The 15,709-nt window shown below is 45.2% G+C and overlaps 1 protein-coding gene across 2 annotated transcripts in view; it reads right to left on the bottom strand.

Moving 5' to 3' along the window:
* Ddx31 (DEAD-box helicase 31) overlaps nt 1-15,709 on the bottom strand; it is a 69,968-nt gene that overhangs the window by 25,368 nt on the left and 28,891 nt on the right. Inside the window, exons 15-17 of one of the 2 annotated variants that reach the window (XM_038336663.1) lie at nt 8,052-8,102; nt 6,439-6,578; nt 1,641-1,722 (exon numbers count right to left, since the gene is read on the bottom strand). In XM_038336663.1, coding sequence (XP_038192591.1) covers nt 1,641-1,722; nt 6,439-6,578; nt 8,052-8,102 — 273 coding nt within the window. The remainder of the gene's footprint in view (nt 1-1,640; nt 1,723-6,438; nt 6,579-8,051; nt 8,103-15,709) is intronic. The other variant, XM_042055439.1, reaches the window with a different exon arrangement.

Here is a 15,709-nt window from a genome sequence, read left to right as displayed (position 1 = left end):
AGTATGTACATCTCAACTTTACCCATGAAGAAGCTGAGGCCTGCAAAGGCTAGCACTTCCCAGGGGCACCAGCTGAGAAGATGAGCCAAGGACCTGCTCTTCACCCACTTTCAACTCCGCACCCTCCATAGCTCTCAAGCTCCCTGCTGGCACTGCAGAGCTGGACTGGAACCTCAAGAAGTAGCTTGAAGTAGCTACAGGAGCATTAAAACATTAAAAAAAAAAAAACCTTTAAGCATAATAATTACAGAATAAACAGAGGTCCTTAATCCCTTAAAAATAGACTGATAAGCTCACTCTAGTATGGCTGTGATGTTTCTTTCACATGAAGAATCACTTAAAATAACTTGTTGATCAACTGTGTCTTTAACAGCCTTTTCTAGTCTCCAGGATCTGTGGTGTGGTGTCATTTACAGAGCAAACCGCTCTGTGGAAACATCAAACACTTCTACCAGAAGAAACAGTTCAGCCTGAAGTCCAGAGTGCGGCTGCTGTACACTGCAGTCTACACCAAGGTCTGGGCAGACCCGTCGGTGCCGCTGGAACAGAGGTCTGTGCGTCCCTGGACACTCAGCACGCTGAGGCTGAGCCAGTCTGGGAGACACAGTGAAAGCCTGTCTCATCAACAAAACAAAGAAACAAAGCAGCTTCAGCTCTCCTGGGCCGTGGTTGGTTAGAGTGAAGCCACCCGGTGCAAGGTTGGTAAGAGTGCTCTGAGGACAGATGCTGGCTTCCCGGGCTGTACAGCTCCTTCACTTTAAGCACCACTCTCCTGAGGTCCTAGCTACCTCATGAAGTTACTAGAAAGATTTAGGGGAGCCCCACACAAAACCATTTACTGATGTAAACTCTTTTAGGTGTGCTCTGAAAGAAGAGTTTAAGCCAGGGCCAGGCAAATCTAGACCTGCCTCAAAGGCAGCATGGGTCCAAATAAGGGCACCTGATGCATGAGAGGAATATCTCAGCCTGATCTAAATGGCTCTGATTTTCCCACTGCAGCATCGGGTCTAAGAAAATAAATGTGAAATATTCAAGTAATTAGCCAAGTCACATAGATCAACACACATGTGCATACGCTACATTGAGCAATGGATTAGAGGGGTTGGGCTGAGAGGCGGGGGCAGGAGGGAATGCTCAGGTCTGTGAGTGAGCACAGCTCGCTATCTCCATATGGAGCTGCACACATAGTAAACATTTTTCTTCTTAATGATCTTAACTTTACTCTTCCTCTGTGGACAGTGCACTCACATTAAAAAATGGACAACCTAAGTGTGTCTGAAAGAGAAACAGAGATATTTATTTCTTCCATTCTGCCATGGATGGACAGGTCTAGTAAGTGGCCTTGATGATGAGCAGGGCCACCACCTGGCTGAACTTACAATGCTGGCTCCAGACTCAATGCCCTGACCTCCTTTCTGTGGAGCCTGCTGCTGCCTGGAAGTCCTCCAGAATGGACTGGCGCCCATTAACTGGATGAGACTAGCAAACACATCCAGAGGAAAGAATAGGAAAAACCCCACAATCATCAAGCTCTGACTTCAGCTAATACTCACAGTCGTTAAAATATATACTCTGTTTGGCAGAACAAATAGCCCACATATGAAGACCCCACTGCCCAGATCAAAATATGAGCCACTTACCTGGGCCCCTCTCTGTCTCCTTTTAAAACAATCATCCTTTCTCAGGACAGCCAAAATATCTTCCATCTTAATCTCAGAAACACTGTAAGAAGAGCACATGGAAGTCAGCTTTTTAACTTTCCCAGAGACAGCCCAAATTCTGAAGTATAAAACTGGCCTGTCCTGAAACTAGACCTGAACAGTACAAACAACACCCGAGAAGAAACAGTAGGCTAGCGAGTACCTCAGCTGGTACAGAAGCATGCTACCAAGCCCACAATCTCACTTTAGCCACCAGGACCTACATAGTAGGAGGAGAGAACTGAATCCCAGAGTTGTCCTCTGACCTTAATACTTTATACCATGCTCCCCCGCCACAGCATAAATGCTAATAAAAATTCTTAAGAGGGTAATTTTTTTCTCCCTTTTTTCCTTCCTTCCTTCCTCCCTCCCTCCCTCCCTCCTTCCTTCCCCTCCCTCCCTCTCTCATGAACAGGGGTTCTCTGTGTAGCCCTGGCTGTCTTGAAACTCAAATTTAGAGATCCACCTGCCTCTGCCTCCCAAGTGCTGGGAAAAGGCGTGCACCAACCACATCCAGCAAGGGTGATATTTTTAGGCTTTTAGACATCTGATAAAAGGGAAGGTAGCAACAGGACCAAGTCAGCCAGTGTCCACTGTACTTCCATTTCCCTGATGGGTCTAAAGCAGGTTACCTGACACATGAGTTCTTCCTTCTATCTGGCCACTCATCTTGTCTCCTTTTTTCATCCACTATTTCGGGCATGGTCTCATGTACTCTAGGTTGCTATTCTTGACTCAATATGGAACCTAGGTTGGCCTTGATCTTCCTGCCTCCATCAAGGGCTGGGATTATGAGCAAATATCACCATACTAGGCCTGCACTATTTTTATTTATTTGTATGTGCTTGTGTATGTACATGAACCCATACATACAACATGTCTGGTGTGGAGGTCAAAGAGCAACTGCAGGAGCCAGTTCTAACACGTGGGTCCTCGGGATGGAACTTAGGTCAGCTACCTTGTCAGTCCTCTGCCATTACTTCTTACTAAAGCTTGGTTACTAACACAGAAGGCTTGTTTCCTGATGTAATACTTGGACTTGAGCAGACAAGGAAATAACCATTTTAAATAAGTTGTTAGAAAAACCCTTAACTATGGGCAAAGACTACAGTGGTGATGTTGACTGCCTCAGTTCTATTCACAGCTCTGTTCTTTGTCTACTCTAGAGAATCTTTAACACTTGTCTCTTCATCATTCAGGGCTGAGAACCAAATGATCCCCAAACTTGGAGTCATATGCAAGCAAACTGTTGAAGCTAGGAGTCAAAATAAGAGATCAAGACTGGCCACTGAGAAGCATCTGGGCTTCCAATACACCCAGCGACTACAAGGCCTTGTGGCTCTGGAACTGGGAGCAATATGGAAGCACAATCAGAGATAGAAAATGTGAGTTAGTTGCTGAGGTCGGCTTCCAGAGGAAAGGGAAGGAGGAGCTCCAGGGGAGAGAAACACATCATGAAGAGACAAATGATTTTGTTGTATGTTTTCTTTCTTCTTTCGGAAAATGTAACAGCAAATTAAAACACGAATGGCAACCTCTTAGTGGCGAAGACAATTCTCTACCTTTCCCCAACGGTTACTCTGACAAGGCTATGAATGAAAATGCCACATCTGACAGCCACAAACCTGAGATGTGTCAACTCCTCCTGAGTGCCAAGCCCCAGCCCCCACCCTCAGTATCACACAGACCTGGGAAGGAGAAATGTCTCTACAGCAGGGAGAGGTAGCTGCAGCAGGAGTGAAGGGTTGGGAAGACGGGAGGCAAGGCCAGGGTACTCCTTCCCCCAGAGCACTTCTCCTGCCCACCCCCCACCTGTGAAGACAGAGACATGTGACTGAAATCTGCTTCCTACACCTGAAAACTAATGGTGGGACAAATGCACTTATGCTTCTCTCTGTCCCATTTGACTCCTATTTGCTACCTTTGTGGGAGGGGCAGACACAGATACACAAATGGAAAACAAATGTAAGAACTTGGAGTGAGGTGGGGTTTGGTGGCTCACAGCTACAATTACAGCATATGGGAGGCTAAGGCGGGAGGACTGACAAAAGCCCAAGTGAGTTCAAGGCCAGCCTGGGTTACAGAGTAAGATTCTGTCTTAGATCACAAGATAACAAGACAAAACAACAAAAAGAAAATATGGGAGTGAAATTTTAAAACAGAGAGGAAAAAATGTGATAAACAGCTAGGGCTAAAAGATGTAGTAAATGGCGGGCAGTCACAGTGCAGGCCTTTAATCCCAGCCTTCAGGAGGCTGGTGCAGGCAGATTACATTTTAATAAACCAGCAATGCCTTTCTAAGCAACTACTTAAAGCAGGAAGGAACTAGCACCATAAACAAGTGAGAAGGACTGAGAAACCAAGTCTGAGCACTCAGACGGAGGCAGTAACAGCTAGGGCACCTGCTCTTGCCCAGTTTTCTAGAGTGAACTGTAAGAAGAGCTCTGCAGCCCCCACACAAGGCAGGCAGCAATTCAGCAGCTACTCAGCACCCCAATGCCTAGCTCTTGTGTTCTCAAGCACAAGACATGCACATACCCCCTCTTCCACTGACTCCTTTTTAATGATTAATGTGCCCTTTAAATTTCAAAAATGTTCTGGGCTATCCTTTCTATTGCAAATAATGTGATTTTCTAAAAAACATTTTTTTAAGTTTTTTTTTTTTTTTTTTTTTTGAGACAATGTGTCACATAATCCAGACTGGCCTTGAACTCACTAAGTCACAGATAACCTTGAACTTCTGATTCTCCCAAATACTATGGTTACAGGTCTGTCCCACTACACTCAGTTTTCTCCATACTTGGGTTATAACCCAGGGATCTGTGCAAGCATTCTACCAACTGGGCTCCAAATCCAGCTGACAAGTCACTCTTTCTTATTAGAGTTTATTTTAGTTTGTATTAAAGTCAAAGCAACAGCCTGCATAAAGATATCAAAGAATTGTGATGCCTGCTGCTCCCTAATAACCCAGGGTCCAGTATTTATAATGATTACGTCTAGTCATAAGACAGGTGGCATCTGGGTGGGACCCTCAACCTATGTGACAGTTTTTAAATTACTCTGCAGATACTCCTGAAATGCTCAGCTTCTTTCCTCTGACATTTCCCTATACTCATCTTTCTCAACACTCCTGTCAAAGCCTGGCCTTCCTTGTGTCTTTTCTTTCATGTAAACAGCACAGAAGTGCTGACATTCAAGAGGATGGTAGTTAATACAACTTTAAAATAATTGGCTCACTAATAATTCCTATTTGAATTAGTCACTGTCCCTTTTCAATTTTAGGTTCATTTTTGAACCCTGAACAGAAATTAACCTGAATATGTTTATTAAAAAGAAATCTAAACAAGAGACAGAAGCACCTATGCTGTTAGCTCTGGTGTTTGACACATGCCGCTTGTAACTGTGGCCCCTCAGGTTCTGAGGACTGTGACAGAGTGAATAGGCCTGGGGAGCCCCTTGGCAGGCCACAGGAATATCAAGCAGTCCCACACTGGAGGGCACTGATCCAGGTGGAGATATAACCAGAAGGGAGAGATGAACTACCTGAACAACACAGGGCCTCTCATGAGTGAAAACAAACGTGTGCTTCTTCATGAAACAAAACCATTCTTTCACTTGACAGATTAAGATGAGGAGCAAGGCAAATAGAAGGAAAACCCAAGCTATCTTAATTTTGGTCCACTTGAATGACCACCAGGAACAGGTGCCCACCTGTACACAAATTCCCACACCAACAATCTTGAAAATTCTGAGAAATCTCACTAGACAGACAGAATCTTGCCTACTGGGAAATGTGGTGAGAGCTGGCGGGACAGCCATACACAGCTCTGCAAGTCTGTGGTCAGTCGTACTGGTATCCTCAGACCAGGTCTCTAGCACTGTTTACAACTTTGTTCAGGGAAGAGTGTCCTTCCATGAAACATATGGCTGGTCAAAGAGGAAAAGACAGGAACCACACGGCAGCCCACAGACACACACACACACACACACACACACAAACACACACACAGCACAGCACAGCATCAGTTCTAAGCAGCACCTAAGCAGCCAATGAAGCTTCTGGGCTTGGCATGCATCATATCCCACCACCTTGGGCAGACACACAGCTCTTCCAGGGCTTCCAAATAGACTTGTATTCATCACCCTGTCATCTGAGTAGAAGAAATTCTTAAAAGCAGATCTGTGTCAAAAACTGCAAGCCTTTACAAGCTGAGATTTACGGAAGGCCAGACAAGTCCCTTTAAGTGGCCCAGGCCAATCATTTCTCTGTGAGCTTCCCACAGGGGTATGAGATGGAGGCTGCAGATACACAGCCAGTTGCCTTATTCCGACTGCTCTGGGGATCTCTCCTTCATGAAGGGAGAAACTCTGTGCTGAGCAAAACATTATTATCCCTTTAAAGACAAATCAGCACTGAAGCTGAAAGGTGCTAAGCACAAGGAAGAGAGCCGAGCATGAAGAGGTCTTGGAGAAGTTGGCTGTAAGGGCATGCCTCCTACTGAAAAGCTGAAAAGCTAGGGGCACAGACCGCCCTATAACTTACTAGCACTGCAATGGGAACTGCCAGGTGAGGATGGTACTGAGGGCTTCAGTTTTTGCCACTGGCTATTCTAGAACTCATTTAGGGATCACAAGGGTTAATGGCTCTTCCGCAGCTTACAAGGCCCATCCACTCAAAAAGCGACAGAAAGTTAATTACATGAGATCAGCTGAAACCCCGCTCAGGTTTCTGACTCACTTGATTTTGTGAGAAGCCAACGAGTTGACATATTCTGCCTCCGAAGGAGCCAAAATGAGCAAGCTGCTCCCATGACAGCCAATCCGGGCAGTTCTTCCAATCCGGTGAATGTATTCTGCAGGTGAAGACGGAGCACTGTACTAAAAAGGACAATACAAATGAAGGCACTCATACATCAAGGTACTGCAACTAATTGGGAGAGTAATACCCCTCACCTGCCTCCAGGTACCCTGGCTACGGCTACTCTAACACAATCAGAAGCCGTCATTCAACCCTGAAGCTCTTGGCTTCACTGGAACAAGGCTGACATAAAAATGTGAATAGTGGCCAAGTTTCAGATGAGTAAGACGTGTCTCGTCGTGTGTCTTCTTTGAACTTTACAGGGCTCTTCGTTTTCTTGCATCTTTTACTGTCGTGACTGTGCAAGCTGAAATGCAGGCAGGTGGGGTAAATTTCCCAGAGACGGCCACACGACCTTGGCCTAATTCCTTGATAGACATAGCAGCTGGGAGGCAGGAAGAGCGGACAAAAGGCATAAGAATGAAGGGCACCACCACTGTGTTGGCAGAGTCCATTTTCCGCTGCTGGCCCCAGGGGCAGCCCAACCACCTTGCTGCAACCCTACTCTGACCCAATCAGGGAAGTAGATAGTCAAGATCAGACAGGGCAGGCTTCTACTGGGAGTGCGTTCCTGACCTAAGGGACAGTTCCTACTCAGCAGAACAATCAGGCAGGCATCCTCCTCTCCTCCCTCCCTCCCTCCCTCCCTTCCTCCCTCCCTCCCTCCCTCCCTCCCTCCCTCTCTCTCTCTCTCTCTCTCTCTCTCTCTCCTGCTACACAAATGGAAGATCAGTAGACCAAGGTGAATATACTATATGAAAGGCTTCCCATAATCAGAATCTGCCACTGGCACACTAAAATCACCCGTCTACCCCTCTCCCAATGATTCTGTGGCCAGCAGGAAAGAGACACAAGGCGTCCAGTCCCAACATGATAACTTATGATGCGCAGATCAAATTTCGCAGTCTAAGATAAGCCACAAAATGTGAATAAACCATGAGTCATGTAAACAGGGCACATGTCCCTTGGCCCCGACAGACAGGCTTAAAAATACCAATCGGCAGAGTAATGAAAAGAAAAGAAAAACAAAACAAAACAAAACCCACTAGACCACAGCGCTAACACCTGTACCCTGCAGCAAAGTGTCTAAGGCAGGAGGTTTGTGTAAGATCCTGTCAGGATCTTAATTGCTCCCTGCAGGTCAATGTACATGGACACCACTCTCTGGACAGCTGAGCCATCTCCTCCTGGACACAATGAAGCCTCCCAAGGGCCTGGGTAACTCCTGTTATTTTCAGACTCTTGAAACTTCGGTTTGTTACAAGAAATTAGTCCAGAAGCCAAAGAGTTTGCCACCCTCTCCTGAGAATGCACCCTGGCTGTTCTGCTGCAGTGTTGCAGAGGGGCTGGGCTAAGGAAAGGTGTTAGAACTGTACAGACAGGGCTGGTTGGCTGCTTCCTGGTTACCAGGGAAACACCCAAGAGGGTACTAATGATCATACAATGCATCTTCTCATGCTGATATACTCACAACACCTCAATGACTAGATTACCTGAACAATCCAGGTGACTTGTGGAAGATCTAAGCCTCGAGCTGCAACATCCTTTAAAACAAAAAGAATATAGTTTATGGTTTAAAACTGAGTCCATCCTCCCTGCTCCTTTTGGAGACAGATTACTGCGCTATGGCCCCTAGAATGTTTTAGCCCAGGATGGCCTTGAAGCTAAGGTAATTCTCCTACCTCAGCCTTACCAATGTGTCACCATGCCTTGCTGAGTTTCTGAACGTTTAATACTTGATAATACAAATTCTGAAGATGTAAACACACACACACACACAGAGGCACACATGCATGCATACATGTTTCTGAATACAACTTCAGGTGGCTTAAGGGCCCATTGAAATCCATCTATCATTAAAAATTCTGAATCGGGGCCATCAAGATGGTTCAGAGGGTAAAAGCTCCTGCCAGCAAGCCTAACAACCTGAATTTGACCATTAAAACCTACATGGTAGGAGGAGATGACCAATTCCCACATGTTGCTCTCTGACTTCCACACATATACCAGGTCATGAAACTCACCCATACCCAATAAATAATATAAAAAAAATTCTGGCTTGGGGGTGAGTTAGACAATTTTCACAACTCATATAACACAATATGCAGGTCAGTCAAGACCTTAAATAGCAGCTGGCAATGGATCATGTAAGAATTCTGAAATCCTGGATAGCGTTGATGGCACACTGATTCCAACACTGGAGATTGAAGGGAGGAGATCAGGAACTGAAGGTCATCTTCAGCTACAAAGCAAGTGTGAGGTCAGCCTGGCTACGAGAGACCATGTTTCAAATAAATAGCCATCTCTCAAATAATTTAGAAAAAAGCCATTTAGGATCAATGTGTCCACGAACCATTATCCCAACCCTATACTTCTATAATGCTGAGTGACAACAGTCATATAGCACGCTAGCATGCTTCTGGAATACCTCTCAAGGCACTCATCTGTAAAAAGGGGTAAGCAGCAGTGTTTACTGAGGATGCTGTCTGCTGGGTTTAGAGCAGCAAAGATTAAGTAGTTTGCAGTCACTTCTGGGATTTAAGATTAGGATACACTCCAAACCTGCCCATCACTTCAAAGACTTGACTGAACAGCCGAGAAGCCATAAAAGAGATGGAAATTTACTTTCCCTTTCAACTGGTCACCACCCATAGAGGCCCAAGTTCTCAGCTTTCTCTATCCTTCTGCCATTCTGGCAGAGACTAGATGGAACAGCCCAGTCTGTAGCAGTAATGTAAACTTAGCTTTCACATCCAAGTCCAGCAGTAAGAGCAAGAGTCTACCAGCACCCAAGACACCAAGTGGAGCTCAGCATTTACCTACAATACTTCAACTTTAATTAAAAATATTAAATTTATTTATTGGGGGAGAGGGTGCATGCTACTGCACATGTGTGGAGGTCAGAAGACAAACCTGCAGTACTGGTTCTTTCCTCATCTATATGGTTCCTAGAACTTAAGTCATGCTGTCAAGCTTAATGGCAAGTTCCTTTGCCTGCTGAGCCATCTCACCAACCTGCCTTAACCAATCTTAAAAGCAGCCATCACCCCCATTTGTCAGAGGGGAGAAAAAAAAAAACAAGGTTTGAAGCCTAGGATACAATTATGTGGGGGAGGTATAATTATGTGGGGGAGGCCTCAGATGCAGGCCTGCTTCCCTTTTGCAAGGCCTTATTTGCCAATAGTACATTTACAATGCAAGAGATGCTGAATCCCTCAAGCACTGAGGTGGGAATGCAGAACCATACACACTCTCATTGTAGAGAGCCTGGTCATACTTACAAAGCTCATCTACACTTGCTTCACTTCTACAGAGATGCTGGCAAAAGGCAATACCAGGTAAACAGAGGTTATTCATTCAGCACTGTCTATGAAGAAACAGATTGAATAAAAGATGGAAAGAGAATAAAATTCTAACTTAGAGAGTTTCTAAAAAGACCTTTGAGTATGTATAACATGCTTTTGTGTAAGAAACACAAGCATACTCGTTTAAAAAAAAAGCGTTCCACGTTTAGAAAAATAGTTATCCTTAGAGGAAAGACGAGACCAGGAGGAAGACAGGTCACAGACACAAAATGGACACTAGAGTGTCTACTGTGAAGGAAGGTGATTAGCTCTTATGCAATAGGAACTAATGTGGTTTACAATTAACTCTTTCTAAAGGCTAAAGCCTAGAAGACAAATCCAATCAACTGTCTAGAACCAATTATTAATTTGCAGGAATATGGGAGACAAGGAACATGCTAACCAACTCCAAAAAGGAGCACTTTAAAACAAGACCATGAAGGAATAAAGTTGGAGAGACTACTTGGTAGGCCAGCATGAGGACCTGAGTTTGAATGCCCAGAACCCTTGCAAGGCCAGGCACAGTAGTGCATGTCTGTAAGTGGCAAACAATAGGGTATTTGTCTCAAATAAGGTAGAAGACCGACTGAAGTAGTTTTCTAACACCCATACATGGGCACAGTCATGCCCACACTTGCAAGCACACAGGAAAAAAAATTAAAAAACAAATAATCTGATTTCTATCCCCCCAAATTTTTAGGGGTGGGGCTGTGAGAAATTATAAAAACAAAAATCATTAACTAGATGGATGAATACCCTGAAAGGGGCTCAAAACTGCCAACAGCTATGTGTGGTGGTTCACATCTGTAATTCCGTAATTCCAGTGTTCAGAGGTGGAGGCAGGAGTGTGACATTAAGCTAAAGGCCATAGCATGTTCATAGCAAGCTCTAGGCAAGCCAGGACCACAAGGTAAAATCTTGTCTTACACAACAACAAAAAGTAACTTCTTCAGACAGAGAAATTCAAGGTGGTTCTTACTTTTCTCTTGGTATTTTCCTATGGTGTTTGTTTCTTTTAAACAATAGGTGTTCTCATTTTTTCTGAACATATATAGAAAACTTTAATTTAAACCTACAGAAGAGTGAGTGGTTTGTCCATCATTTCTCTAACCCATCAACTGCTGACTTTAACTGCTGCTTTTCCTTCCATATGAGGACACAGACACAGGAGACACATACATCGCGCACTTGCAAATGTAGTGGCAGCTCAGTCTCCCACACTTCAGCAGGCCTTCCACTCCTCTACTAAGCACCACATGAGCAACTCTGAGGGAATCAAAGAAATACTGTTTTCTCATCAACCAAATCCTACGGCTGCTTTTCTTTCCAGCAATGAACACAATCCCTGCTCAAGAGCTCTAGATTTCCTTAATCTGGAACAGTGCCAGTGGTGGTCTGAATGAAAAGGGCCCCCATAGACTCATAGGGATCGGCATTATTGGAGGTACGGTATTGTTGGAGGAAGTGTCACTGGAGGTGAGAGGGGGAATTAAGGTTTTAGAAGCTCAAGCAAGGCCCAGTGGCTCTCTCTCTTCTTGCTGCCTACTAATCCAGATGCAGAACCCTTCAGCTATTTATCCAGAACCATGTCAGTCTGCATGCCTCCATGCTTTCTAACAAGACAACAATGGACTAGACCTCTGAACCTGGAAGGAAGCCCCAATTAAATGTTTTTCTTTATAGGAATTGCCAATGGCCATTGTGTCTCTTCACAGCAACAGCACACTAAGACAATGCTCCTGCTTCCCATTGACTTTAGGGTTTTAAAATTTTTTTATATGTATTTGTGTGGGCCTAAATATATATTTATTTGTTTGCTTGTTCACTTTTCTTGAATGTATGTTTAAGTGTACCATGTATATACAGGAGTAGTGGAGACCAGAAGAGGATGTATGATCTCCTGATAGTGGAGTTACAGTCAGTTGTAAACCAGTGATGTTGGTGCTAGTGATGTTGGAACAAAACCCAGGTCCTCTGCAAGAGCAGCAAGTGCTCTTAACTGTTGAACCACCTCTCCAGCTTCTTGTTTATTTTTTTGATGCTCTCCAAAGAAACATTCCACACTCTAGGTATAACTATTTGTTTCCACAAGGTAGGGTTCTGGCATTCTGGTAGGATGGTACCTTTGGGGCAGTATGGACTACTCTTGACTCCAAGACACAGGGAGGCCTGCTGGCTGCACACGAGAAATGCTGTGCTTAATCAGTGGGGTGAGTGGTGTCCACCAGCTCTCCACTAAGCAGGGACATAACTGTAGAGTCTGGACTCAAAGTCATGGGAGTAGCCTTCCTCTCAACATCTCACCCAGGACCCTGACTCTATTGGCTCCCTTGTCTGTATCAGCTGCGACTCTGATGATGGAAAGGACGACTGTCTAAGTCCAGCATGCTTTCCTAATCTCACTGCTGAGCATGTCTGCATTAAAACAGCTTCCCCTTCCACTTTCTTCTAGTCCATTGCCTTAACCACTCGGCCATGACTACAGAACCCCTTCCACTATTTAACAGTAAGGATTTTCCCAAGTGTGTTGCTAAAGGCCTTTAATCCCAGCACTCAAGAAGCAGAGGCAGGTAAATCTGTGAGTTTGAGGCCAGCCTGGTGAAACAAAGTTCCAGGGCACCCAGGACTACACAATGAAACACTGTTTCAAAAAAATAGAGCAACAACAAAAGTAACAATTGGGATAAATAGCCTTTTTAAACAAGTCTATGCTAAGTTTCTCTAAGAAGCAAGGAAAGGACAGAACAAGATGCTTGAACAGGACCAGGCTGCACTCCTAAGTGTGTAAATGGAAGTTAACGCTGTCAGCCCAGCATCCTTTGAAAGCCTGAAGCTGTGGAGCTCACAATTTAGAATATTTGTGAGAATACAATCTAGAATGTTCTACAAGCACAGGGGAGCAGAAACAGCTCTCAGCACTAACCACTGCCAACACCGAGGAAGTTAATGGTTTTTCATTCTGCTAAACTCTTCGTGTGAAATGATGAATGCTCAGTGCTCCGACGCAGGGCAAAGGATCGGGGCTACCTGAGCTCTTCAGACAGGCTGTGTGGAAAGTTTAATGCTCTGCTGGAATAGACATACACAGAAAATGATAGCAGTCTCTACATGAAATTGAGCCTGGAGAGGCCATGTCTGGCCCCCACAAGCTCTACCCCACACAACAAGCTTAGTAATTTCAGCCAGGAAAGAGATTAAATTCTACAATAGGGTTGAAGATACAGCTTAGTGGTGTGGCACTTCACTGGGTGAAGCCTTGAGTGAGCTCCCCAGCACACAAAACAACCTAAAACCTAAAACAATGACTGAAATTTACTGAACTGCAATGTGCTGAAACAATGAGAGTTGAAGGTCACAAGCAGCCGCTACTCCACCCAGTCACCCACCTGCAGTTTCCCTCTCTGACAGTATTGCTAGGGAGCCCAGGCTGAAGGTAAACTCCATTCCTCCCACCTCAGTCTCTCGAACTTGGACTGCAGGCATGTACCACCCTGCTGGACTCTCCTGTTTCTTCCATTGTGCAGAGCTTGCTAACAGCCAATCCCTCCCACACCTAGGTTTAAATCAGACACTTTCTGCATCCCCTTCCCAACACTAGAGGAAGAGTCAGACCTGGTCCACAGCAGGGAGGACTGGCACCAGCCTGGCAGCACTGGGAGTCAGCCAGGTTGGGGAAGCCGGTCAGTCTGCTGTACCAAGTCACCTACATGTACTGTGACTAAGAACTACTTGTTAATGAAGGACAAATGAGACAGTGTATACAGGAACCATCCTAGTAACTACAACCCAAGTGTGCATTTCATAATGAAGAAACCATGACAACTGTAACACTTCTCCACTCTCCCTCACCACATCCTACTCGGCCCTTGGAGCAGTCAACAATGGCCAACAATGGCCCAGGCTTCTAGGAAGGTGTTAGCTACTCACACCAGATCAGTAAGAAATTGACTTGCTGGAAAGGCTTCAGTTCTGTCCTCTCAGCTCCCAAAACTTAAGCCTGATCACAGCCTCATTTTATTCCTTTAACCTAATTAGGGCAAAAGAATCACTAAAGTCAGCTCTGAAAGACATTCACCAACGAAGCCTTGAAGGCCCTGGGCTTGACAACTGGCGGCCTCCATGAGACCCAGGAGTACAGATGGAAGGCAGCTTGCTCAGGTGCCAGCCTGTCAGTTGGATTAAAATGACTCATTTATTTACCCAAGAACCTCACAAAGTGCTTTTACTAACAGGGAGAGGGAGCCTTCCTCTCTCTAAGAAGGGGCACACAAACTCGCCTCTGACGCCTTCCTGGCCTGCCAAAAGTCATTATTGCCATGTGTGGAAAGCCATCAGCAGGGTACAGGCCCCCGTTGTCCGGGTGACAGATTGGGCTGCGTAATCAGAGGAGGAAGGGGAGAGTGCAGAAGCTGTCAGAGGCGAGAGATCTTGGCTGGAGCCGCCAAAAAACTGGCAACATGAGTTAGCGTGACTGAGTAAACAGCAAACAATCTCCAAATGATCCTTCCATTAGCAGTGCAGAAACTAAGTGTTAAGGATAAACTTCCCCTGAAAAGCACAACCAGAAGTGTAAGAGTCACATTCATGCAGGGCACTGAACCCAGTCTGGGGACACGTACAGTCCTTGCTTCTTTGTCTCCTGGCCGCTGGCACAGTAAATTTCCCAGGAGGAGAGGAAATTAAGAACTGCAAACAACAGTGTGTTTCAATCAGAGAAAACAAAACAAAAGCAATAAGCCAGTGGAGGGGCAGCACAGGGGACTCGCATGAAGCTCTTAGGTAGGAAACCTACCTGGTGGATACCCATAGTCTATCCATCCTAGGTGTGCTTAGCCAACAACTCAGGCATCAGAGGCCTCTCCTTTCTGAGCACAACACTCCATTCCATTTGCCCAGGGACAACCAAGGAGAGCAAACACACCAGGAAAAGTCCTGGTGCTGACCTTAAAACCAGAGTGGACTCTGAAATTTCATTTTGTGGGCACTCAGTGGCATTTTCCTCCATGGATCTAAAGACAGTACTCCCTGCCATGGCTCTGGGCAAGTTATAACAAAGAACCAGCTTTTAGAAAAAATACTCTGTAGATAAACCAAAGTCCTGAGCCCAATTCCTTTAATTTCTCAATTCTGTTCAGAAGACAGGCTGCTAAGTCTCAGTATCCTTTCTCATCCTTACTCCTTGCCTCGCTGATGTTTTACTTGAGACAGGATGTTTTGAGGCCGAGGTTTGGGTCTTCCTGCTTCTACTTCTCCAATTCTGCGATTACAGGGAGCTGTGTACCATCACACCCAGTCCATTCCTCTTCAGTTAAGACTTCTCTTGCACACAGAATGCTTCTGTCCCAACTCTCCTTTAGTTCAGCCCACTCATGCCCTCATCACAGCCCTCCTCTACCAAACAGCCAGTCTCCAAGAGCCATTTATGTATCTGGTCCTGGGACAGCTGCATGGAATTACAAAGGTTCTAGCTTGTAGGACAAGTAAAATTAAGGCGAACACACAGCCTACATACCTGTAACTACTAGAAGGGAGAAAAAATGGAGTAGAGAAACTTGCAAACAGTGAAGAACACAATGTAGTTATGCTAAAGCTTCCTTATCTTCATAAAGACATCCATCTAGTCTTCTCTGGCCTTATTAAAAGGATCTTAGAGCTGGAGAGGTGGCTCAGCAGTTAAGAGCACTGGCTACTCTTCTAGAGGGCCTGGGTTCATTCCTAGCACCCACATGCAGCTCATGCCTGTTTATAACTCTAGCTCCAGGGCTTCTGACACTGTCACACAGACATAGATGCAGGCAAAACACCAG

This window comes from Arvicola amphibius, chromosome 7, assembly GCF_903992535.2.
Source record: "Arvicola amphibius chromosome 7, mArvAmp1.2, whole genome shotgun sequence".
In the NCBI taxonomy this organism is placed as follows: domain Eukaryota; kingdom Metazoa; phylum Chordata; class Mammalia; order Rodentia; family Cricetidae; genus Arvicola; species Arvicola amphibius.
This window is presented reverse-complemented; position numbering and strand designations above follow the sequence as displayed.